The 27,418-nt window shown below is 39.4% G+C and overlaps 1 protein-coding gene across 2 annotated transcripts; it reads right to left on the bottom strand.

The window, feature by feature from the left end:
* Positions 1–204: 204 nt before the first annotated feature.
* Positions 205–27,124, bottom strand: Usp16 (ubiquitin specific peptidase 16). 2 transcript variants are annotated; one of them, XM_034514878.2, is made up of 17 exons: positions 26,996–27,124; positions 23,490–23,665; positions 19,956–20,059; positions 18,343–18,446; positions 15,106–15,293; positions 14,578–14,673; positions 13,755–13,885; positions 13,407–13,494; positions 12,418–12,496; positions 10,906–10,997; positions 9,942–9,998; positions 8,273–8,446; positions 5,776–6,442; positions 4,541–4,635; positions 3,498–3,584; positions 711–867; positions 205–612 (listed from the first exon to the last, which is right to left on the bottom strand). In XM_034514878.2, exons 2-17 carry the CDS (start codon positions 23,658–23,660, stop codon positions 488–490), a joined length of 2,415 nt encoding a protein of 804 aa, XP_034370769.2. In that variant the 5' UTR covers positions 23,661–23,665; positions 26,996–27,124; the 3' UTR covers positions 205–487. The 2 variants fall into 2 exon arrangements, with proteins under 2 accessions (XP_034370769.2, XP_076799226.1); XM_076943111.1 differs by having other exon boundaries at positions 409–612; positions 15,106–15,290.
* Positions 27,125–27,418: the final 294 nt, after the last annotated feature.

Below are 27,418 nucleotides of genomic sequence, written 5' to 3'. Positions count from 1 at the left end.
TTCCCCAGTCCCACAGTCTTGAAAATATTTAAGCTCCAGTAACTTGATATAAATGGGTCTCTTATAAGGTTTTTACAGCATGATACACACTGACACCAGGATTTCACATGCAAACAGTCTTAATCCCAGCACTAAAATAGTATAGTGAAACATGGTATTGCCAGTAGGGGTACAGTAAATAACTTAAAAATCTAATAAAACAAGTTTTGGGAATATCAGTTTATTATGTGTCAAGAACTACCACCCAGTCAGATTAAGCACAGAATCTTAGTTATTCAGATCCTTCTAAAGTTGGAACTAGAAAGAATAAAAACCAGTATGCTAATACAAAAACTGCTGTAAATTATTTTGCCTGTATTTAAATAAATAAACATGATTTTTTTTTGTCATTTACTTAGGTGAACATAATTTATAGTTTAACTTTTTATTGTTATAGTAGCTGGTATAAAAGCCATAGGTGTATTTCCAGAGAAAGCACTTTTTGTTATCACAGTATTCTCTCATAAAATAGGAGATATGCTTGTGAATTTAGTACTTTAGTTATAGGCACAGCTTGCACATGGGTATCGCTGATGTGAAACCACTGCCCTTTGGTTGATTCCATTTCACAATCTGTCAGGAAATACAAAAGAAAAAGGAGTCAGGTTTGTGGGGGGGTTTTTTTGGCTTTGCCATAATTTGAAAATATGTGGATTACCCTGATAACTTACCTTGTGGAATGTCACCATGAAGAACAAGATTAGACAGATGGCAACTTGCAGCTCTCTCCTTTGCATAGGCAGTGTAATGCCCTGACCTCATAGTACCACTGTGTTCAACAACTCCATATAAGGAATACAGTACTCTTGTACTTTCTTCAGCAACATTCTTAAAAAATATATAAAAAGTATATAAATATATAAATATAATCCAATGTTATTGTCCCATTTATACAGAGTGTCACACTACCTATCTGTTCTTATCCCAAAGACTTAATTTCAAAGTTGCAGTTGATTTCATGGTGCAAAAACAGGTCATGAGCCACGAGTTATGGTTAAACGGTATAGGTATTAATAACTCAATTTGCCAGTTAGAGGCCTCAAGAAAATTCTAAGGTACCTTTTCATCTTGGCTGTCCTGGTTCTGCCAATATAAACCTTGTAAGGCTAACATTTAGTTTGTGCTTTAAAAAACCAAACCTACTTGGATTTTGAACGTTCCCCCCCAGAGTGCATTCTTCATGTGGGGACCGCTTTCCTTTGTGCTCTTGTCAGAAGTGTCACTGTTCTCCAACAATCCTACCCTGCACTCTTGGGAAACCTCCACCTCCACATTCTAGCTTTGTTTACCTTGACAAGTCCTACATTGCCCCAGAGAGGTATATGCACTGGTGACTCCTGGGTTTCCAGTGCCATTCCCTTTCAGCCATAATGAAATCTTAACCCAGCCTAATCTGTAGTATTCTTTTCCTCCTTACTTCAACTATTCTGTGCTCTTTAATCTCAATTGTCTTCAGTCTTGGTTCTCAAGCCTCTCAGATGTGAGCCTTGTGTATCAAAGACACTGGAATTCAATATATCCAAAGCTGACCCCAGCCCTTCTAAGCCTGTTTCCTGTATTCCCTAGCCTTTTGTTTGTTTTGAGACAGTTTGTGTAACCCTTAGTATCCTGGAACTCTGGTCTCAAATTCTAGAGCTAAGCTTGCCTCTATCTCCAGAGTGCTAGGATTAAAGGCTTAAAGGCATCATGCCTGGCCCTATCTTTATGGCACCGAATGTATCCATCCAGTCACTCAAGCCTGGATCCAGAAACCCTCAACTGCCCGGCTCAATATCCACTCTTTTAAGTGGATGTTGAGTGCCTCCCTTTCCAGCACCAAACAAGTCTCTGGTTTAACTTCCAGAAAACATCTCTTCATTCCTATCCTGCCTACCTAGGCTGCATTGCTTTATGAAGTTGAATTGATTCAATTCCCTCCTAGTTTTGCTGCCTTTCCAGTCTGTCCACAGATTTGGCTTCCACACTAAAGCAAATCTAGATGACACTCAGGTAGGACTTGGTCAACAAATAGCTTTACCATTCTGTGGCTTACAATTTCATACCTAATAAGTTCAAGTTCCTTGGCATAAAACATCTCATTCCTATTTTCTTTGGCTTGAAATCCCTGTTTCATTCTGTGAGCTATAAAACTGCTGCTAGTCTGGCAAGTACGACCCTATTTCACACCATTATGTCCTTGTACCTGCTATTTTTATTTAAAACTGGATTTATCATGTTTTTCTCCTTTAAGTACTGGCTTAGGCATGCTCTACTTTATATGGCCTTCTGAAACACCAACATGCTGAACTATCTGCTCCTTGTATACCTATCTTACCAACTTAACTTATATTAAACTGTAGTGATATATCTGTTTTGTGTGTGTGTGTGTGTGTGTGTGTGAAAATAATTTTCTGAACCGGGCTGTGGTGGCACACGCCTTTAATCCCAGCACTTGGGAGGCAGAGGCAGGTGGATTTCTGAGTTTGAGGCCAGCCTGGTCTACAGAGTGAGTTCCAGGACAGCCAGGGCTACACAGAGAAACCCTGTCTTGAAAAACCAAAAAAAAAAAAAAAATAATAATAATAATAATAATAATATTCTGTATTGTGGCTTGAATGAAAATGTCCCTTGTAGGCTCATGTGTTCAAATATTTGGTTCCCAGTTAGTGAAACTGTTTGGGAAGGATTAGAATGTGTTGGCCTTCTTGGAAGTGTGTTGGCTTTGAGGTTTTAAAAGTCCACTTCATTCCCACTTATTTCTGTCTTCCTCATGGTTGTCTCAAGTTGTGAGCTTTCAGCCATGCCTGCCTGCTATGTTCCTGACCATGATGGTCATAGACTGTAACCTGAAACTCTAAGTCCCAAATAACACTTTTTTTTTTTTTTTAATATATTGATTTGGTCATGGTGTCTTATATCAATTGAAAAGTCACTAAGAAAATCTGAAATAACCTAATCTTTAAAATGATTTATCACAGATCTTGAAATTATAAAGATGTGATGGTTTGTATATGGTCAGGCCAGGGAGTGGCACTATTAGAGAGTGTGGCCCTGATGGAGTAGGTGTGTGTCACTGTGGGTGTGGGCTTTAAGACCCTCAACCTAGCTGCCTGGAAGCCAGTCTTCTACTAGCAGCCTTCAGATGAAGATGTAGAACTCTCAGCTCCTCCTGCACCATGCCTGCCTGGATGCTACCATTTTCCCACCTAGTTAATGGACTGAACCTCTGAACCTGTTATAAGAGTTCCCTTGGTCATAGTGTCTACTCACAGCAGGAAAACCCTAAGGCAAAAGATATAATAATCAAAAGTTCCACTCTATAAAATAATTCTAGCCAACTACTTTTATCACTGAGCTGCATCCCAGCTCTTCTTCAAAAATTATATCAATTTCATATTTAATGTGAGCTACCGGAGTAGTATTTGATAGGTTATGATATTTTTAAACAATTTCCTCTTTAAAAAAAAATTTTTACCTACCTTACATTTAAGGGTACAAAAAGGAGCCAAATCTAAGATTTCTGGAAACTTAATGTGTTTGTTAATTTTTCGTAGGTTAAAACCAGCCTAAAAACAAACAAAAAAACAAGTGAGGATTACAGATTGAGTTCTTTCCTGGAAAAGCTATACAGATTGCTCCTTCAAATGCCTAAAGAACTCCCGACACGTCCAGCCCCAGTCACCTTTCTTTTCTTTCCTCATTTTATTTATTTTATTTTATTTTATTTTATTTTATTTTATTGTTTGGTTTTTCAAGACAGGGTTTTTCTCTGTGTAAGCCGGGCAGTCCTGGAACTCTATAGACCAAGCTGGCCTCGAACTCAGAAATCCGCCTGCCTCTGCCTCCCAAATGCTGGGATTAAAGGCGAGCATCACTACTGCCCTCCCCCAGTCACCTTTCTATGGAGACTTTTTGTCTCCTTGGCTTGTTTCTGGCTAGTTTAGACTTTAAGTACTACATACTACCAAAAAGTACTCTGTGAGATTTCCCTGATTCTACCTTAGTCACCCCAAATGCCAGATTAGGTCAGAGATTTTGAGTTCCTAAAATTCAGCAACAGTAGAATCACTTTTCAGTGCATGCTCTAACCATGCTTACGCAACTGCCAATAAACCAATTGGTCAAGCCAATACTTCACCAAAAAGAGGGAAAATATCTATAAAATCCTGGAGAATTTCAACATTATAGCATTATATCAATCTTCTAGAAAAAATTATCTAGTAACAAAATTATGAAAATCCAATGTATGTCTTTTTATCAAGTCATTTAAAAAATAGGATATACTACAAAAACATTTTAGCAGTGACCTGGTGTTTTTATAATCTGAAGTGAAAGTCTGAATAAGATACTACATTCTAGAAATCAGGACTGTCTAAATTTCTCCACTTTAACAAACTTACATATATTTCTCTCCTAAATTCCCAACTTTTTTTTTAGAAATTAGAATTAAGAAAAAGCAGAAACAAATTCAGAAGAGAATAAAGTAGGTGTTACATAAACAAATTTGGGGTTATGAGAGTACCTGCTGAAATCTCTTTAAATGAAGAGTGAGTACAGGAGGAGCGAGGGAAACCAGCATCTGCTTCTTGGCATTGGTGTAAACATGTTTCCTTTCACCTACAAAACATTCAGTTTGTTACAAAAGTATCTAAATGTCTAAAACCAAGATTAACAACTTCAGCAGAGAATGTGGTAATATTTGTGTTTAACTAACCAAGAGGCAAAATCGAGGACATTTTCTCAGTATAAATTGGAGAATGTCAACAACTCATGAAGAGTGTAAGCAACACATTTAATTAGGGTTAGAAGTGTTCCATATCATCAAGTCATTTATAAAAACCTAGGAGAAATGTTTTTGAGGAGGTGAGGGGCATGGTCACACATGCCTGTAATCCCAGTACTTGAGAGGTAGAGGCAGAAGGATGGTGAGTTTGAGGACAGCATTTTTTTAAAGAAGCTTAAAGTACAACTCACTACCAAAATGTGCAAGGCCGTAGGTTCAATCTCAGACACAGAAAAGTTTTAAGATACCTTTGAGAACTGTTACATCACCAAGATGTCTGGAGGTACTTCATCTATCTCCAGAAAAAATGACCAAAACAAGAAGAAACACGGTCTGTTCAAAGACTATCAGAAACAGTATTAGGCCTATGGATTTTCTCTTGCTTGCCATTGTCTGCTCTAAAATGAAATCCCTAAAAGCAACATTACTTATTCTTTGTATTATTTTACATATAAAGAATGACTTAAGAATACTTCAATGAAAATCTTCAACAGTTTGTGACACCCCACTTCATTTGAATGCCACTTAGTCAAACGTAAAAAACACGGGCAAGACAAGGGGACATTATATTATCAGTATCTCGATACACATTTCAGGACAACAGAAGAAAGCCTTTTGCTCTGGGTGTGCCACATAAGTACACTGAAAACTTCAAGTGTGACTTCCTGGTGTTAAGGAGATGAGGGTAATCACAAATGCTGACAAGGATATAAGGATGCAGAGAATCAGTCACTGACAGGATGTTATGACAGCACTCCAGTGGGAAATTAACTCATAGAAAGAGACCACGCTTTGTTCTTGGAGTACCAGTGTGCTAGCCATGCTCATGCGGGTTTTCTTTCTACTAACACAATTACAAGCAAGACGGCACTAGTGACTCTCTAAACCCGGATGTGATGATAATTCACAAGTAATCTACCTGCAAAGTACGCACTTTAATATCAATTATTACAACAAGAATAACAACCAAATACCTTTTATATTTGCCTTTGGTCCATTACACTGTCGTCTTGTGCACACTTCACAAAGCAGTTTATTTGCATCTTGAAGTTTCTCATTACGGGTGAACTGATATAAACAATGTTGGATTGAACACTCATCAGTACTAAAAGCTTCCCGGTTTGCAAGGGTACAGAAAGCAGTTTCTGGATCCTCATTCATGATCTCATACACCTTTGCCACAGGAGAATGACTGTCATTCAGAATCTCTATATTTATTTCATCAGGATCAACAGCAGCATTTAAATGAAGGTTTTTTAAACCATTGATAATGTCTAGTTCTCCAGTGGTCCTTTCTTCCAGGAAGGCGCCATTTAAACTTCTAGGACATTCAGTAGCAGATGTCACAATCCCCAGATCACTCTCGGTGGCGACACTTTTTACTTCTAGGTCCTCTGGGCATTTCTGCACATCAGTTATACTTTCTATCATTTTCTCTTGGCCATTCAAATCTTTCTGATTAACATGAAACTCTGCCTGTGTAACTTCCTCTTGAGAACTATGGTGGGATTCGGTATCCACTTCCACTTCTCCTGGAAGTGCTGTCTCAGTTTCATGTTCATTGTCTTCAGTGTAGTCAGGGGTGCAGATCTCATTGAAGTGAAGAAATCTTTCCTGAAGCTTTTGTTGCCTTCGTTGGTTCTAAGTAAAAAGTATATATAAAGAGAGAGAGGAGGAGAGACAGGGAAAAAGGAGTGCACATACTACATCAAATTTTGTTGGTTTTCAAACAAATCATTTCATGAGTATTCGCTCTCAAATTCTGATTTTAAAAATTCCTTTACTATCAGAGTTCAAATAAATTATGACAAAAAGTTCTTTAAATGAAATCAAGAATAATCACTATTCCTCATAACATTGGACTTTTGTAGAAATAGCAGTATGAGTTGGTGTCTATTCCTGAGAAGTGAGCTACACAGAGTTCTCTGACTTGGAACTGAGCAGCCAATATTAGACAAAGTGATGGTTTGAATGAAACTGGCTCCATCAGTCCATGTGAGGTGTGGCTGTGGAAGAGTTACTTTACTGGAGGCAGACACTAAGGTTTTCAAAGACTATGTATGCACTTCCCAGTGCTCTTTTTCTGCTGCATGGTTGTAGCTCTGGGCTTGGCAATGGTGGTACACCCTTTAATCCCAGTACTCAGGAGGCAGAAGCAGGCAGATCTCTGTGTGTTCAAGGACAGCCTGGTCTACAGAGTGAGTTCCAGGACAGCTAGGGCTACACAGAGAAACCTTATCTTGAGAAGCAAAACAAAATGAAGAAGTGAGTTCTGTGTTGTTCTTTGTTTGCCATCTGGACTCTAACCCTCTAAAAGTGTAAGCCAAATGAAACTTTCTTTTACCTTGCCTTGTTCATGGTATATTATCAAAGTAATTAGAAACTAAGGCAGAAAGATGTATCTACGAGTTGTAATTACCAAATATTAACAGGGGTTTCACTAAAACAACAACAAAAGGACACACCACAAGACTGCCTTGGCTACAGGAGAGAGAATTCTGAAAGGGAAAATGGCTAAATTTTAACAAACAAGCAAAGAAGCCACATGCACAAGGCCAGTAAAAAACAAATTCCCTACTGAATTCACATTTCTGCCTAGATAGACAGGGACAAATAAGAACAAATTATATATAGGGACTAGGGAGGGAAACAGCTCATTTAAGAGTACGGCTGCTCTTCTAAAGACCTAGGTTCAATTCCTAGCATCCTCAGAGCACCTATCAACCACCAGTCATTCCAACTGCCCGGGATTTCGTGTTCTCCTCTGGCTTGTGGTGGCACCAGTCATAAATGTGGTGAACATACAGGTATGCTGGAAAGGCCAAACCTACTCCATCTTGGGACCCACCTCCATCTTAAAGAAGAAAAAACGCCTGACAATTTAACCTGCAGCAGAACCCAAGCTGTACCCATGTACCAGGAAGGACCCCACGGTTTGTCCATGGCCCATACTTCAGAGTTACTCCCTAGCTACTTCCTAGCAACAGTTAATCAAAGATTAGTCTGTTTCAGACGTACTTTCAGACCATTTGTGGTTGTACATGGTCTTGCTTGAGAGTGCCCACCTGTTGGCTTACAATAGACATTCAGTTAGATACTAGCCAGGAAAGACTCCCCCTCACTTACTTCCAGTCCCTATAAAACCTTGTTCTGCTGAGGGTTCAAGGCTGCTCCGCCTTCCCATCCTACTGTGTCAGGGTTGGGTTGAAGGAGAGCCCAAGCCTGAGCTTGTAATAAAGAGACCCTAATGTTATTACACTGGAAAGCTCCTTGGAAGTCTTTTGGGGGTTCATGAATGCTTCCTGGCACAACAATGTAAACAAAACACCCATTTACATAAAAATAAATAAAATTTCAAACAAAACAAAAAGTATAGTGTTAAACCTCACCATTCTGTATGCTAACTAAATTTTTTAATTATAAAGAACAACTAACTATAGAAAAAGCATAAAGTTCCTTGTAGTTACCCACCTTGGCTTGCTTTTTGGCCTGCTTCTTTGCTTTTTTCTGTATGTGCTTGCTTGTTCCTGAGGGAAGATCACTCCTTGTTTTCATGTAGCTGTCATCCTTCTCTTCTTCACTGTCTTTATCCTCTTCCTCCATTGTCTTTTTCACATTTTTATCATTTATACTTTTCTTACCACTCTTAAAATATGGAGAAAAGCAAAATATCACCACTACTACTTGGACAAGGAAAACTCATGTTGCCTAATGTTTTTTACTCCCTTATTTTTAATCCCCACAATATATAAAAAGTTATATAAAGATCAGGCATGGTGACACACACCTTTATTCACAATACTCAAGAGGCAGAGGCAGGCAGATCTCTGAGTTCGAGGCCAGCCTGTCTACAGAGCTAGTCCAGGACAGCCATGACTGTTACATAGAGAAACTCTGTCTCAAACAACAATATCATATGCTGAGAAACTATGAAACAAAACAGCAATAAGGCAATCAGGGGGTGAAGAGCTGGCTCGCAGTTAAAAGGAGCACCATGTCAAGTGACTCACAAGCACACATATCTCTAGCTCCTCCATGGTTTCACAGGTGCCTTGCACTAAGTTGCACACACCCCCACACAAATATACATACATACACATTATCTCAAAAAGTCAGCATTACATGTAAGTATATTAGAAAGGAATGTAATGAATTTTACTGGCTACATGCCATAGCATGTTGTATATATGTCCTTTTGTAAATGCACTTTGTGTAAGTGGTTTCTATATCAGACCACAGAATTCCTCTTTATTTTTGTCTTTTTCTGCATGTAAATGATAGTTTTGGGGAAAGTAAAGTTAGTTTGGTAAGACTTTAATTATTCTAAGCAATAGGGCAAAGGGTTCCTAATTCATACAAACTTGAATAGTGACTTATTCAATAATCATTCACTCATTCAGAAGTTGGGTGCTCACTGGTGTCATCCTTGTTGACCTGGAACTTCCTATATAGACCAACCCAACTTTAAATTTAGAGATTTGCTCATTTCTGCCTCCTCAGAGTTGAGAGTAAAGTCATAGGAAACCATACCCAGCAACTTGTATTTTATAACAACTTACAAAAGGAACCCAATTAATATGGTATAAAACTGAGATAATCATTTCTGTTTAATCTCTTTATGCATTAAAAACTACAAGAGGGCTGGAGAGATGACTCAGCGGTTAAGAGCACCAACTGCTCTTCCAGAGGTCCTGAGTTCAATTCCCAGCAACCACATGGTGGCTCACAACCACTTGTAATGGGATCTGATGCCCTCTTCTGGTGTGTCTGAAGAGAGCAATGGTATACTCATATACATAAAATAAATAAATAAATCTTTTAAAAAAAAAAAGAGTGTAAGGGGTTTGTGATCAGCTTTAAATATAGAAAAATTATTTTAATAGGAAAAAATACTCCCCTATATAAAATACTATCAAGAAAATACCTTCAAAGAATTCTAGACACAGCTTTTTAATAAAGAATATAGCCCTTTTTCTTTTCAAATCCTTAAAGTGATTCCATCTAATAGACACTGGAAAATTTCTCAATGGACTGGCTAGAAATACATAGATCCTTAAAAGATGTTCCTCATAAAATCCTACAAAGAAAAAGAAACACAAAAGGAAATAAATCTTGTTTGATAAAATAAAGTAAGACTTACCTGATCATCTAAAACTGGGAGAGACAAATCAAGGAAAGATTCATGCACCAAGGAGACCTTAACCAACCAGAGGCAATGAAAAGGAAAAGGAAAAAGATCCTGTTAAATCTTACTATTAGATCCGTCCCATCCAGCAGAGAAACACATTCACATTAAGCATTACCTATCAGAAGTTTTCTCTAACCACCCAAGGATGAAGGGTAGAAGGTGGGATTTAATAAGCAAAGGATTAAGAAACTTTGAAGGGAGCTAGAGAGATGGCTCAGCAGTTAAGAGCACTGACTGCTCTTACAGAGGTCCTGAGTTCAATTCCCAGCACCCACAATGTAGCTCACTATCATCTGTAATGGGATCCAATGCCCTCTTCTGGTGTGTCTTAAGAAAGTGACATAAAGCCGGGCAGTGGTGGTGCACGCCTTTAATCCCAGCACTTGGGAGGCAGAGGCAGGTGGATTTCTGAGTTTGAGGCCAGCCTGGTCTACAGAGTGAGTTCCAGGACAGCCTGGGCTACACAGAGAAACCCTGTCTTGAAAAACAAACAAAAAAAAAAAAAAAAACAAAAAAAAAAAAAAAAGAAAGAAAGAAGGAAAGAAGGAAAGAGAAAAAGAGTAGAATATTGAAGACCTTGAGTTGGGGCAAGAATTTAAAGTTATTGCAATTTATTAAAGATTTTATGGGTAATGCATTTACAGTGAGTGAGTGTACACACCAATAAAGAGTATCTTGTGTGGGCTGGGAATGGAAGTACATAATGCCAGTACTCAGAAGTTGAGGCTGGATAACTGTGGTGAGTTCCCAGCCAACCTGTGCTACACAGCAAGACTTCATCTCAAAACCAACAATACCACTCTAGTAGTAAAGAATTAAAGAAACACTGGCAGCCGCACATCCAGTCAGATACGTCTGTCTTAGAAAAGACTAGAGACCCACTGTCCTCTAGGCCCACCCCAGGATACCCACTTACAGTCCTGCACTCATCACACATGATTGTACTAGTCAGCTCGCCACCAAAGATGCGGTCCACAAAACTTGGAATTGTCTTTTTCTTTTCATAATCTATAACAACAACAAAAAAAAATACAATTATTTCTTAAACTTAATGGGGAAAAGTTTAAATAACTTATCTAAATTTTCATTTTTAACTTCCTGTCCCTAAATATTTTTCCTCTATTCATAATTACCAGTGTTACATTTGTAAGCTGTGGGAGTTAACAGTACATATTCTACCACTGAGAACACAATTACCTTTTTAAAATGGTGTGTGTGTGTGTGTGTGTGTGTGTGTGTGTGTGTGTGTGCACACGCGCGCGCGTTGTATGCATATGTCAGTGGACCTACATTATCATCTGTCAGGAAACAAGGTTAGACTCTGCTAGTCAGTAATATTACCCTTGTTCCAGCACTACCGTTTGAATATAACCAATACTGGTAGGAGATTGCGGTCTAAAAGAAGAATATATATAACTTGGTTTATGAACTCTAAAAATAAATTTTATACTTAAAAACAAAACAATATAAAACCACCCCTGGGAACTATCAGGTAAAATGTTCCGTTTGATTTTCTACAGTCCTATTAATACTTTTGACATGTTTAATCTAATCACTTAATTTTCAAAATACATGAAATGTATAAACATTACTCAGTGGTATTGCCCACATGCAGAAAACTACTTTACACCATATGGTGCCAGGAAGCACTGTTTTGTTACTAGGCAGACTCTACAGCAAGCTAAGGAGGCAGAGTGGTTATGAGCTAACAGGAACCTAAGATTAATACTGTATCCCTTGGTCACTGTAGCCGCTAACATCTTACAAAAATTGAATCAAAATCAAATGTAGTTCTTGTGTTTCATCAGGCATGTGTCAAATGCTCAGCAGTTACATGTAGGTAGTTATGTCCTTATAGGAGAGCATGCGGGAGAACTGCATCAGCAGCAGTTACATGCAGGCAGCTACATCCTTATAGGAGAGCATGCAGGAGAACTGCATCATTATATTAAATTCTATGGACAAAGCCAAGTGCAATGGCTCACACTGTAATTCCATCGCTCAAGAGGCTGAGGCAGAAAGATCTGTGAGTTCTGGACCAGCCTGAGCTAGACTGTAGTAAATCCTTAAGTGACACACAAGGGCTAAGACAGCTTTATGATTAATAACCAGCTACTGATAAGTCAAACTAATGCCATTCACTTCCTGTTTGTTAATTAGAATTAGTTTCAAAAAAATAAAATTGTAATGCTATCTTAATTCTATCTTTATAGATCTTAATATGTTAATGCATAAAAAGAATATATCTTAAGTTAGCTTTTCTAAAATATTTACTGCTGGAGGGCTAAATAATTTTTGAAACTCAATGATGACATGGATAAATTGTATTTAAAATAATTCTGGGTTTGAAATATATGTGCCAGTAATCTTGTCCAAAGGTACAGAAGAATTCAACCATAGCGTTTTAATTCAAAAAGTCAGACATTACCTTTAACTTTATTTTTTACTTCTTCATCCAATTTTTCAGTAGAATTACCAAATGCTTTAAGAATTCCTTTACTCACTCTCTAAAATAATAAAATGAATATATATATACTATTAAATTTTAAAGTTATTTTCCTTAGAAAATATGTAATAAATTAAAAAAAGGAGTAAGATGTAGCTCCACAAATTTACTGAGATAATCACATTTTCAAGATTAATTCAAGGAGCTGAGAAAAAAACTATGCCTATTAAGCCTATAAAGCAACTCTGAATACAGGGATGGTCTTAGCATTTCAAGACCTTACACCTATTCAACACCGATTATCAGGACGCAGCTCCACTTCAGGAAAACACTGAGATACTCAGTGCTAGAAGAACCAGCTCCAGCACTTCCTGTACTGCTATGTCATTACTGAGCAACTTGAACTAAGTATGGGACATCTCTACACCAGCCTATGGAGTAATAAAATAGCCTACTCATAGGATGGCTGCAAGAACTACAAAAGGTAGTTCATATGAAACACAGAACTGCCTGGTTTAAATGCAGAATTAAATGAGTTATTATTTCTGATACTAATGCAATTAATTAAACTCATACCTCCAAAATGCATTATATATCCTGGTAATTAACAAAAGTGTTTAGCTGGGAAAAGCATCCCCTGACTCTTACTAAAGTGAAAATACTTCCCAGACTCAGCACTTGTATTAAACCATACTCAGAAAGAGTATGCTGCAACAAGGACTGTCTGGGGAGAAATGTTTTCCAGTGTTCTGCATCTCTCCTCGTGGAGTCTACTATAACAGAGTCCTTATTGCTGCAGTAAACAAATAAAGAAAAAAAAAATCTCCATTTAAGAGAGTCATTCTAATCTGGTCACTTATCCCAGTGAAGAAGCATAAGTAAGTGTTTAAAAGCACAACAGCCTCTGGGACTGGTAGGAAATGGCAGGCGAGCCCACGGGATTACAAACAAGATTCTCAGAGTATGCTAACTTGGTGTTCTTCCGCTCTCATGCCATCCAGTAGGTAGCGAAGCAGCTCCTGGCTGTCTTGTTGCTGGTACCCTTTAAAACGTGTTGCTCTAAAGAAAAAATGCAGAAAAGCAGGATGAGTCTACTACACTACAAAGCTACTTATAAAGTCTTAAAGTAACAGTGTCAGAGAGTTTTCTCAAAAACTGTCAGCTGTAAGAACAGCCTAGGCAGACTGAATTATCACAGGAAGCATGTTGCTTTTAATTGACATGGAACATGTTGCTGCAGTTGGCTCTGATGCTATCGGTCATAAACTGTTCTCGGCATCTCACTGACACACAGAGAGCACACACAAGTGGATACTCACTTTTTACAGACCTGAGAAAAGAGCTCTTTAGGTGTCACAATTCGCTTTTTGTTCTCTTGCATCTCATTAAGAAACTGGCTCATGGCTAAAGTAAGAGGGCCTGGAGGCTCAAGGTTTACTTCTAAAGGTTCCTGAAATTAGGAATAAAAAAAATCCTAGTCAAACACTGGAATCATTTATTTAACCGATAAGTAACAAGCCAAAGATACTGATAGAGCTGACCAGTGAAAAATCCAAAACATACATCAAGAGCTATAGAAACTTTCTGTTCAAACTTCAGCTCTGGGCCAGCTAAAAAGCTCAGTGGTTAAAGTATCTGCTGACACCTGAGTTCGATCCCCAGAACTCTGTAAAAGTTGAAGGTAAGAATCCACTCCATAAAGTTTTCTTCTGACCTCCATATTTATAAAGAAGATACTTACAAAACAATTTTTACATGCATTTATTTTGTGTACTGAAGTCCATACACATGCTGTGTTGTGACAAGTGTGGAAGTCAGAAAAAAAAAATATCTAGGGAGTCAGTTCTCACCTTCCACCATGTGATTTGCAAGGACTGAACTTGCATCACCAGGCTTGGCAGCAGCAAGTAACTTTAACTACAGAGACATTTTTCTGGGTCAATTATTTTAAAAATCTGGCTCAGTATGGTGAGATGCACCTCTAATCCCAGAACCTAGAAAGCCGAGACAGAGGCCTGCCAAGATTTGAGGTCAAACTTGGGTACAAAGGAACTGTTAGGCCAGCCGGGGCTCCAGCAAGAACCCATCTTACACTGAATACTCTCAAAAGTAAAATAAGGTCAAGCATCACCAAGCACATACCGTGAGCGCCAGATCAGGAGGCTCTATTTTTACAATCGTTCCAGACATCTTCACTTCTTTTAGTAGTTCTCTAAGCACTGGTGTTTGTGACAAGTTCTACAATGCAGGAAGGAAACAAAGGGGCAATTATATTGTGAAGCCATTCAAACATTAAGTGCTCAGTCTACCAAAACAGAAAACTACAACCAGCATCTCAGTCTTCATCTCTATGCTCTTCTCCGAATGCGGCCGGCTCATGAAATCAGGTCTGAGCACACACATGACTTCAGAGCTGCTTCTCCTGCTATGACTAGGCTGGAAATTACAGCCCAGCAGTAATTCTCATCACCGCTTGCTACCACGCCAACTACACATGTCTTTCTGTACCAGGCTTCCCTCATGAAAGCAGGGACTAGAACTGTCTGAAACTCTGTGTTACTACCAGTGCTTGCCAGTGCATGCTATAACGTTTGTCACACAGGATTCACACAGGGAGGCTACTACTTAACACTAAGTTTCAGAGCTTGAGGGAGAAGATAACTTTGTCACCTGCATAACTGCATTGAAGAAGCAAGTATTCCCCAAATTACTGAGTCCTTTCACGGTTATCTGAGAAGTAGAGTCCACGGGACTATTTTCTTTAGCCATGTTTTCCGATTTCTCTCTCTCTTGTTCATTTTTACTCTCTTTCTCCAACTTTTTATTTTCAAGCTCAATGTGTCCATTATTTTTCTCTGCTTTAAAAAGAAGGAAAAAAGAATATGCCCATGCCAAATGTAAAGTTACATTTAGAAAATTATAATATATTTTTTTCATTTTAATTAGTATTGATTATTGACATTGATTTGACTGACAATAAGTAGTGGTAAGCTCACAGAAGTGACAAGCATTCAGATCTGATGATATACGTTTGACAAGTATAAAAGTAGCATATGCTCTGATATGAAATCTTCCATTTATTACATAAATATTCCTATACAAGAATGTATCGTGCCATGTAGAATTAGAGCACAGAAAATATGAACATAATATAGTTAAATGAACTCAACTAACCAAAAATCAATTCTGACATAACTAAACAACTGTGGCTTGAAAAAGGTACTTTTCAACAAAAGTAACTAAACAACCTTAAAGCAAACACTATACACAATGCCAATTCATTCAATTCTCGGGAAGTATCTAAGAGCCTGACCATTATAAAATGCCACAAATGCTAAATAAATGGCAGGCAGTAGTGGCTCACACCTTTAATCTCAGCACTCGGAAGGCAAAGACAGGTGGGTTTCTGTGAGTTTGAGGCCAGCCTGATCTAAAGAGCTAGTTCCAGGACAGCTAGGGCTACACAGAGAAACCCAATCTTGAAAAACCATAGATAGGTAGGTAGGTAGGTAGGTAGGTAGGTACGTAGGTAGGCAGGCAGGCAGGCAGGCAGGCAGACAGACAGACAGACAGACAGATGACTACCTAGCATAAATTATGCCTAGGGTTTGATTCCTAGTCCCTCATAAAAACGAAAAGTGATAGTGTGTGTCTCTATAAGCCCATTACTTGAGATCAAAAGCTCAGCGCCTTCCTTGATAAATGTAGCTCAGTAATGGCTACAGAAAACCCTATCTCCAGCCTGGCATGGTGGCACATGCCTTTAATCCCTGCATTTGGGAGGCATAGGCAGACAGAGTTATATAACTTCCAGGTTTATGTGTTGCTAGGGCTACAAAAGACCAGAGTCTTCTAAACAAAATAACTTTATCTAAAAATCAATGTGTATATGTGTGTGTGTGTGTGTGTGTGTGTGTGTGCATTTATTTTACTTAACAGATAGACTAAGCCGGGCAGTGGTGGCGCACGCCTTTAATCCCAGCACTTGAGAGGCAGAGGCAGGCGGATTTCTGAGTTCGAGGCCAGCCTGGTCTACAGAGTGAATTCCAGGACAGCCAGGGCTACACCAAGAAACTCTGTTTCAAAAAACAAACAAACAAACAAACAAACAGGCACCTGACTAAATATTTTCTATTACGAATCTATCACACTATAGTAAAGTCTCTAGGTATTCATCAAAACCTGCTGCCCATGCAGGCCAAGAAATCAGGCAAGCAATCTGCACTCTCCTTCCAGTCCTCCAATTCCAGTCCCCTAGGCTTATCCTCAGCTCTGTAGACCATCTGCTGTGGCCTCTTTCCCATGGGCCTAGACAGATCTACAGCCTTCCTCCTTCACCCCATCCCTTTGTCTTAGCCTGACAAGAGCAGGAGGCACTTCCTGGAAATCCTCTGTCCCAGACAGTCAGGGCATCAGGTAAGGTCCTCTTCACTCTCCAAGCTGTCTTTCGGTTTCAAATCCCCAGGCTTGTCCCCAGCTTTGGAGAAAACAATCTGCTGTGGCCTCTCCTTCCTCTCTTCCCCCATCCCCAGGGGACCCTGCAGACCTTCAGACACACCCAGCTTTCCTCCTCTTGTGGACTCTCTCAACATCATCCCTTGTTAGTCCAAACCTAGTCCTTTGTGTCGACTCCCAGTATCTGGAAACACTTTCTACTTAGGATCCAAAGTGGCCACACCTGACTGGGTCTAGAGCACCCTATGAGGTTAACTCTCAGGCACCCTAATCTCCTGAGATTCCAGAGCACAGGGCTTGGATAGGTCTGCACCAGATGGGGTACCAGTTCTCAGAGTGGAAATAGACACACGACTCAATCCTTAACCCAGAAGCTATTTCCAATTGATAACCATTTGAAAATGAAAAATTAGCCTCACTGGGGAAACAAACCACTCTAAAAGGCAGGCCCCATGGCCACCAGCAGATGACCAACGCAAAATAACGTTTTTGAAAGTTGTCTTCTAATGCCTTATGATTATGAGAGCTTCTCCTCTGTCACTGACAGACCCTTTGAGTATTCATTATGGTTTCTAATCTCTGTCTATGTGGGCATGTGCGCTTCTGCATATGTGTTTCTTGTGCTTTTCCTTTGGCTACATTGTTTATTTGTTTGCTTTGTCCTATTCCAGTTTGTTTTTGTTTCATCTTATTTTATTTTAGTCTTCTTTAGATTCTAGTTTGGTTTCTAAGGATAGAGGAAAGGTACAGATTTGTATGGGAGGAGACACGAAGAGAATCTGAGAGGAAAACTGTAATCAGAATATAATGTATTTTTTAAAAAAAACTATTTGCAATAAGAGAAAAACAGAAAAAGAAACTCCTCATAATTCCATTATACCACACACAGACACACACTCACGAAAGGTCTACAGTAAGTTATGAGACGAATGTCTTTGACCTTTAAAGACCTTTAATTACCAGGCCTTTTATCACATATTACTACATCATTTTTCACACCCTATTTAATTGTAACACCAAAAGTAGTTTCTCAGTTTTAAAACAGGTCATAGCTAATATTACCTGCTATGTGCAACACAGGAGGTAATCATTACCAGGGTGTGGGCCATGCACCTATAATCCCAGTAAACAGAAGGCTGAGGCAGCTGACTCAGAAACTCAAGGCCAACCTGATCTACCGAAAGATCTAATCTCAAAAAGTAAATGACCAGCTGGCTGGATGTGGTGCTGCATGCCTTTAGTCCCAGCACCTGAGAAGCAGTGACGGGAGGATTCTCTGTAAGCTCAAGGGCAGCTTGCTCTACATAGTGAGTTCCAGGATAGCCAGGGTTACATATAAAATCCTGTCTCAAGAAAAAGGGGGTGGGGGTAAAGGAATGAATATATAAAAGCAACTACAGAAAGCCAACACTGCCATATCTAGTAAGAAACACCTTGGTTTGGGTGTTTTACCTGGTTTTGAAGTTGTTAGGCCAGCTTGTTTTCTAATGTAATCCACCACTTGGCCCAATCGGTTTGAACTACAGTATTTGACTTCCTCATCACACTTGTAACACCTATAACCAGAGGAGAAAATTGACAAAGTGACAATTACAAGAGGGAGAGACAAATCATAACTGCCTACTAAACTATTCTACTAAATTATTCTACTAAAAACAAGGAAAGTAGGGCTGGGAATGGCTCAGTGGATTAAAGTGCTTGCTTCATAATCCTGCAACCTGACTCCAACCCCCAGAACCTAATGGAACTGATTCTCCATACATGCACTACGGCAAGCCTGCACAACAGGGCTCACACATGCACATATACATGTACACACAAACACATCACACACTTAATAATCTAAAAACTATAGAAAGAAACTGAAAATAAAAAACAGTTTCCGTGAGGGCTGAAGAAACAGCTCAGTAGTTATGAGCATGCACTGTTTGGTGCCCAGGACCCATGTTGGCCAGCACACAACTACCTGTACCTCTAGTTCTGGGAATACTTTAACTTCTGACCTCTGCAGGTACCTGCACTCATGAGCCAAATCTCCACACAGACATATACATATACGGAGCTCAAAATAAAAAGAAGTCTTAAAAATGTTTTAATACAACTAAATACACATTTCAAGCCTGGTTTATTAATAAAATTCACAATTACAGCTACACATAAGTGGAATGAAAATTCCAAAGACAGGGTACATCATTAAAATGTTGTCATTTTTTTCCCCATATAAGGTTCTAGGACTGGATCCCAGTCTCATGCATGCTAAGCAGGTGCTCTACAGCTGAGTCACTCTCTTAGTCCAGTAAGTCTTTTCTGGCCTGGGGAGATGGCTCAGTGGATAAGAAGACTTGCTACACAACCTGAGAATCTGGGTTTGACGCACTATATGCCTGCACTTACCGGTAACTCCAGTATTATCCAGCGGAGGTCCCTGGCTAGCCAACCAAACCAACCAGCCAGCCAACCAAACCAACCAGCCAGCCAGCCAGCCAGCCAGCCAACCAACAAACAAGAACCCCAAAACCTTCCCCTTCCATGGGAGAGCCAGTCTCACACTGTAAGGTGGTGAGCAACAGAAGGCACCGTTGGCCTCCGCACATACAACATGCACATGTATGGACTACATGGTCTTGAGCATATATCATTTAAACTACAGGCCAATACCAACAAAATTAACAAAGTTTACAAGTGACAGATGATTTTCAGAGGAATACTGCTGTAAAGACAGTTTTTAATGAAATAAAAATCAGTTAATAATATTATAATTTAGAAGACACAACATCACAAATGGCCTGACAATGGCTTTGTGGAAATTCATTATCTTTTTACTACATCTCATGTATTTGAAATGTGTACTTCCTGTCCTTGTCTTTAAACTAAGATGAATTCTCCAAGAAAAGACACATAGAGGTGATGATCCCCACGCCTTCTGTGGATTCGCCTTTCTGCCATGAAACACTACATGACAAACACATACAAGTTACTGTTCTGGCTCTTAAACATTTTGAGCAGATTCATCCTCTAGCATTTTAAATCATTTCCAGTCAACAGGAAAAGGAGTTGAAGCTCACCAGACGCTCCAGTTGTCCAAACTAAGCACCAGATAGTGAGGCTCGGATCTTGGTGTTGTGTAGTGCTTCAAAGCATGCTGCTCCTGAGAATCTCGGCCACAGCCCTAGGGAGTGATAATATAAGCCTCAAAGCCAAACACTCACCAAATTAATTCATAACCCATCATGAATATAGAAGCACGTCAAGAACGTTGTCATTCTTACAATTTCAAAAATAAGATAGCTCACCAGGGAATTTGCTTCCCCAGGACCTACTAGAGAGAACGTATTCCTTCTAGCTGTCTTCTGACCTCCATTGTTGAACATCTGGGCAGGATTCCTCCCTCGCTTATGCATACCCATATGCACATGAAATAAATACAGATATAAAAAGTATAGACTCTACAGAGTCTGGATTTTTTTTTTTGAAACTTGAACATCTATAAGCAACTGAGGATATTCATGGAAAACGGCATTTTAGCACTAAAATTACTCTTCCTTTTCAACTACTTGTACTTTCCAGTCCTCGTTGAAACACATCAACACAGTGGTAGGACATTTGCCTTGTGCAACAAGGGCCGGGTCTTTCCCCACTGCACACACCCACACACTGCAATCAAATCACATAAATCACATCTCTGACCCCATAAGAGCCTCTGCAAAGGTTCTCTTCATTCAGCTCAAGCACTGTTCAACTCAAAAATATGAGTTGTTCTTTTAAACTCCTGAAGAACAACCCCCCAAACTGTAGCAACCCTCCTTTCCCGTTAACTCCCGTGTTCTCTTATTTGGATAAAATGTACTCAGTCCTTTCACAGGGTTAGAAGGTAGAAGTTGGTTCATGTTATTCCATTAGTCTTAGAATCCTTTCACCATCCACTATCACCTGAACAAACCCCATTCATGGACCTTGTTAAAAACTACCTCCCCAAGCAGCTTAAGTTTATCCACTTATGAAAAAAAAAAAAACCAAAAAAAAAAAACTATCTTCCCCATAAAAAATTCCAGAATTTTGGAATGCCAAGAAGGGTGCCAGTGGTACTGTGGAAACAACTAGACAAGAGCAGCAGAGCATATCCACGTGATACTGAGACTGATCTGTACTTTAGCTGTGAAACAACTGAAAGAACTGTACATCATACAGACACCCCAGACACACCACACACACACCAGACACCCCATACATATACCTAGAAGGAAGACTGATGATTTAAGTGATGAATTATATTGATGTGCAGAGTCTAGCTATGCAAATTCGAGACAATGTGTAGAGCAAAGATTGCAGGATAGATCCCACCTGGGGATCCATCCCAGATGCAATCACCATACAAACACTGTTGTGGATGTCAGGAAGTACATGCTGACAGGAGCCCGATATAGCTGTCTCCTGAGAGGCTCTGCCAGAGCCTGACATATACAGAGGCGGATGCTCATAGCTAACCATCAATTCATTCTTCCAAATTCCAAAAAAGGTGAAGAGGCGGAGAGCTTTGGGGGCTGCTTGACAAGAATCTGACATGGGCCAAAGACAAGGAAATGGGCTGCTTGGCAGGAATTTGACATTGGCCAAGGGCAAGGAAATGAGCTTCAGGCAAGAGTCTAAATATTAGGCTAGAACAAAGAAGTAATTTCAGGCAGGAAATCTAAATATTAGGCTAGAACAAAGAAGTAATTTCAGACAGGAATCTAAATTTTAGGCTAGAGCAAGGAAGTAGGCTTCAGACATGAAAATTACTTTGGGCTAGGACAGGAAAGTTGGCTCAGATATTTTGGTCATCCTGATAAGCCCTTAGAAACAGTGATCACAAGAGTGTTCATGGAATTTTATTTATTGTTTTGCTAATTCTTTGACTATTTGTGTTTATTGTCTTGCTTGTTCCTTGATTATTTGCATCTATTATATCACTAGTTCTTCAACCTAGAACTGACCTTAATACATGCATGTAATCAAAATGGTATAAAAACAAAAAAGAGGAGGAGGAATGGAATAATGGGTTTCTAGGGAGGGGAAATGGGAAAGGGGATGGCATCTGAAATGTAAATAAATACAATATCCAATTTTTAAAAAAAGAAAAAAAAAGTCTAGCTAAGGCATTGCATCAATTTTTAAAAATATTACCACTGGGAGAAGTTGAACAAAATGTGTAAGACTTATGTGTGTAAACTTTTAGGACTGTAATTACATCTGAATCTGTAATTATCTTCATATAATTTCAACTTTTAAATAATGGGGGATGGGCCTGACAGACAGCTGAGCTAAAAAGGGCACATACTGCCCTTCCAGCTGAGTCCCTGAACACATGGCCCACACTGCCTGTACTACAAGTTCCAAGGATGTGGCAACCTCTTCTGGCCTCCATAAACACCTAGATTCAAATGCACACACAATCTACCACAGACACACTCAATACACATAATTAAAAATAAATCTTAAGGGTTCGATACCCCAGTATAGGGGGATTCCAGGCATGAGTGGGTGGGTGGATGGGTGGGGAAGCATCCTAACAGAGGCAGGGGAAGGATGGGATAATGGGTTTCCGGAGGGAAGACCTAGAAAGGGGATAACATTTGAAATGTAAATAAAGAAAATACACAATAAAAGAAAAAAAAATAAATCTTAAAATCTTTTTTCAAAAATTAGTTGTCTGTCTCATCTTGTTACAGGGTAAGACTGACCAGTCCAGTTTTCTAACAGACTCACCCAACACCAGTTGGGTATGATAACTCACAGCCTTTAATCCCAGCACTGAAAAGGTCAAGGCTGTTGGAACTCTTGAGTTCAAGGCCAGCCAGTTCTGTACAGTCAATTCCAGGCCAGCCAAAGTGACATAGAGTCCCTGTCTCAAAACAGACAGGCAGACAGGCAGGCAGGCAGGCAGGCAGGCAGGCAGACAGACAGACAGACAGACAGACAGATATATAGATGACAGACAAATCTACAGGCAGATAATAGAGAGAGAGAGAGATGCAGATAAAATAAACACACCACCACTTAATGGTGACCAAGGACCTGAGCTTTACTACTTCAACCAACTCAGTGGGCTGTTGATACACAGTGGATAATGAGAGCACCAGCCAGATTCCTGATCAGGTCCCACGACCAAAGTTCTCATTTATCCAGCTGCCTAAAATGTAGCTTGATGAAGGTAGCAACCCAATCCACCCATCCCCAGAATTAACCAAATGAAAGGCAGCTGCCTTGCAGATTACAACCTCTCTCCAGGAGCAGGACCTGTGTGCACAGACACAAAGACCTATCCCTTTCATTAATTCAGTACAACACATGCCAAGGGCGAGTCACTCTACAACCTACAAATGCTCTGGTGCAGCTGTGTCTTCGTCTCCCTCTGCCTGTGCATTCCTATTCCTTCACTGTTACAACCACGGGACCTCAGAGAACCCTCCCAAAACAACAACATAGAAAAAAATATTAGTCTCAGAATCTGCTGATGAGAGAGCATGACCTATGACTGCTAGCATTAGCCAGCCAGACTGTGTTTTTACATAAGACCCACCCAGAGCCTCCAAAGTCTGTTTATTTAATTCTGAGCATACCTGATGGCCACATTTAAGACACAGCCAAACTGAAGGGTCTTCTGCTTCTTCCTCAGGTTTATCCTTCACTTTATTGTCAGTCTTACAGTCTTGGCAGATATTCCATTCCACATTTACTAAAGCTTTTTTCAAATTACCTTGTTCCAACCCTTTTCTAAGGTGTCTGCACATTGGTTCTATTGGAAATTAAAAAAAAAAAAAAAAGATTAAATTTGGCTTTTTATTGTTAATATTGAACTGTATCCAAATTTCAACATTAAATTAGCTTTCAGACTATCAGAACACTCATCCTTCACCCTGCCTGACATCTGAATATTACAAGACTCTTTAAGAAGATGCCTGAGTGTGGTTGTGGCAGGGTAGAGCTCTATCAGCTGAGCTCTATGCCCTTGAAAACCTCAGTCCCAAGGAAATAGGAATGTCAGTGGACTCAGCAGCACTGTCCCAGGTCCTTGCTTTCTCTGTGGAACTGGGAAAGGCTGTGTCCTCACACACTGGAAAACAAAACAGTACCACTAAGATACAGCCAAACTCTTCTGAGAAAGCAGTTCACAAAGTTGAAATTGATTTTAGGATTTATTTTTATTTCTGTATATGTGAATGAATGTGTATGAATGTGTGTGCATGCAGAGCAGGCCTGGAGGCCCGGAGTGCGGATAGCTTGGAGTGTTTGTGGGAAACCTGGGTTACGTGGATACTGCAATCCAAACTCCAGTCCTTATGACCACACAGCCAGAACTCTTAACCATTTGAGCCAAATTGAAAGGACAGATATTTTATTTTGATGACCTAAATGCAATCACATCTACAAACATTTCCATTTCTCTATTTTCATTAAAATAAGGCCTTTTATCATATATCTCTGCTTTTAATCTTTGAAGGACAGAAGAAGTTCTTCCTTCATTCCGGATAACGCACTATGGCCTGTCACTATGCTAGTTCCCAGAGAACCTAAGTTACCAGCTTACATATACCTCTTCCTTCTCGGGCAGCTTGCAGTCCACCAGAACTAAGGCAATGACTAACAAGTTCTCAAACTGACCATTCATTAGGAAAAAAGGCAAATGATGCAGAAATGTCAAGAGGTAGATAAGGTAAAATACTACAAGACATTTACAGTGATCGAAGTTTCTGATATTGACTGTGTGCATCCTATAAAATGTTTTAGATATAGTCATCTCATTTACTCCTTATATAATCTAGAAGGAAGACAGTACTAATCCTAATGACAAATGAGAAATTGAGGGTTAGTATGTAAGAGCAAATAACTACTAAATGACTATGCCAGAGCTTGGACTCATAGCTCACCATGTCCTCAAACAGTGAAAGGCAGCCAGGCTGAAGATACACACCTTTTAATCCCAGCATTGAAGAGGCCCAGGCAAGTGGATTCCTGATAGGTTCAGGCCACCTTAGTCTATATATAGAGTTATAAGCCAGCAAAAATTGCATTAAAAGGCCCTGTTCTGCGATAGATAGGTGATAGATGAATGGCTGGACAGACAGATATTTAAGGCAAGCCAAAAAGACCAATCCCCATATAAAAGTGTGTAAAAATATGTGCTCTCTCTGTAAATGGTGGTGCCACACAATGTACTCAAAAGACAGCTGTACTTGAGACTGGAAATCAGGTCTGGGACAAGTAAGTGATTAAAAGATACTGGAGCCATTCTGAAGGATTTGAATTGTCTGATGGAAATTAAAGTCATAGAAACCAATCAAGTAGCACAACTGGCTTCCTGGCCAATAAACACAGATCAAGTTAATACAAATAAATACAAATAAAGTAATGCAGAAAAACCAATGAATCCTAGTAAAGAAACAGATTATGGGGGCAAGAGGCAGGGAAAAAACTATCTTTTAAAACATTAAATGAAAAAAATAAAAAAATAAAACATTAAATGAGCAAGTTTTACAATTAATACTGTCAAGTACTAGTAAAGGTTCGGGAAAATAAGCATTTATTGTGCAATTAAGGACCACTATTATTTCACTGATAATACTAAAACTAACAGTGGACTAGCTAAATAAATGATAACATATACAGAAGTGCTCTTTTATATCAAAAGTGAGTATAAGGCTGGAGAGATGGCTCATCAACAGTAGAGTCTACTAGCTACTCTTGCAGGTTCAATTCCCAGCACCCACATGGCAGCTCACACTGTGTATAAATAAATCCAGTTCCATGAATGAAATCCAATGTTCTCTTCTAGCCTTCCAAGGCAGCAGGCAGACACATGGTGAAAAGACCTCACATATCAGCAAAGCACCCATTACACATAAAGTCGAATGTAGAAGGCAAATGACACATACAGCAAAGACTACAACAGGGTAGCCTGGTGTGCGGGACTGAGGACCAGAGTTTGATCCCAAATCCAGAAGGGCTGGAGAGAAGCGACTCCTGAAAGCTGTCCTCTGAACCCCACATTCACACTATGGCACACAGATGCTACTTCCCCTCAACACACACATCACACACACATATAGTAATAAAATCCAAACTGGACCTGGTTGTGTACACCTTAATCTTAACACTAAGGGGCAAAAGCAGGCAGACCTCTGTGAGTTCATGCCAGGGACAATGAAACCCTATCTTAAAAAGAAAAGGGCTGGAGAGATGGTTCAGTGGCTAAGAGCACAGGCTGCTCTTCCAGAGGATCTGTAGTTCTAATTCCAACCCCCATATCTCACAACCATGTTATAAACTCGTTTCGGAGGATCCAATGTTCTCTTTTGGCCTTCACAGGCATGGTATACACAGAATATACATACAGTCAGAAGACTCAAACACATAAAATGTAAAATTAAAGAAATAAATAAATAGGGTTGGTGCAGAGCACCTGGTACTCTTCCAAAGGACCTGTGGTTCCAATCCCAGCACCCACAGGGTAGACAACAACCACTACTTTCTACAGTTCCACAGGCTCTGAGATGTTCTCTGGCTTCCACAAGCACTGCCCACAAATGGTGCACTGACATACATGTAGGTAAAACAAAAAAACATTTAAAATGATTTTAAATAAAATGTTAAATAGGAAAATCCTGATTACATAACAGTACACAGATTGCTTCCACATCATTCATGGGGGCTGGAGAGATGGTTCAGCAGTTAAGAGCACGGGCTGCTCTCCTAGATGTCTAGGGTTTGAGTCCCAGAGTGTACTGTGTGTCTCACAGCCATCTAACTCCACTTACAGGAGATATAATGCCCTCTTCTGGCCTATGTGGGTACTACATACACACACTACAGACATGCATTAAGAAAAATCACCAGTACCCATAAAAATAAAATTAACAAAAAAAATTAAAAAAATAAAATAAGAGGCAGGCGGATTTCTGAGTTCGAGGCCAGCCTGGTCTACAGAGTGAGTTCCAGGACAGCCAGGCTTACACAGAGAAACCCTGTCTCGAAAAACCAAAAAAAAATAATAATAATAATAATAATAATAATAAATAAATTTGTGTAGACATAGTAACAGGCTTTAACAACAGTTGCTGAAATATACCTGTGGATTCAGTGGAAGCCTTATCGGGAACACCTTTCCCCTTCGTGCGTTTCTTCCCATGCTGGCACTTTATGGATTGCTCACTGACACAAAATTACAATCTAGAAAACAAGATAGATTCAGCTTGACTAAAAACAAAAAGACAAAATATGAAAGAAAAAATGATTTCTACAGTTTAGAAGATAAAAACTCAAGTAAGCGACATACAGTCAATGCTTTGTGTGTCTATTGCACTTTACAACTCAAAAATACCACTAGAGTACAACATCACACTTTTAATTAGAACTCTTAAGTACAACAGGAATATGTATACAGTATCATCCTGTTTTCAGACAATCAGGAAGTGACAAAGTTAAGATATTTTCTACAAATTTAAAAGTCAGGCTCTCAGTCTTCTTGAAATGCTTCAGTGTCTAACACTAT

This window comes from Arvicanthis niloticus, chromosome 12, assembly GCF_011762505.2.
Source record: "Arvicanthis niloticus isolate mArvNil1 chromosome 12, mArvNil1.pat.X, whole genome shotgun sequence".
Taxonomy (NCBI): Eukaryota; Metazoa; Chordata; class Mammalia; order Rodentia; family Muridae; genus Arvicanthis; species Arvicanthis niloticus.
Note: the sequence above shows the minus strand (reverse complement) of the source record. Positions and strands in the feature narration are given on the sequence as shown.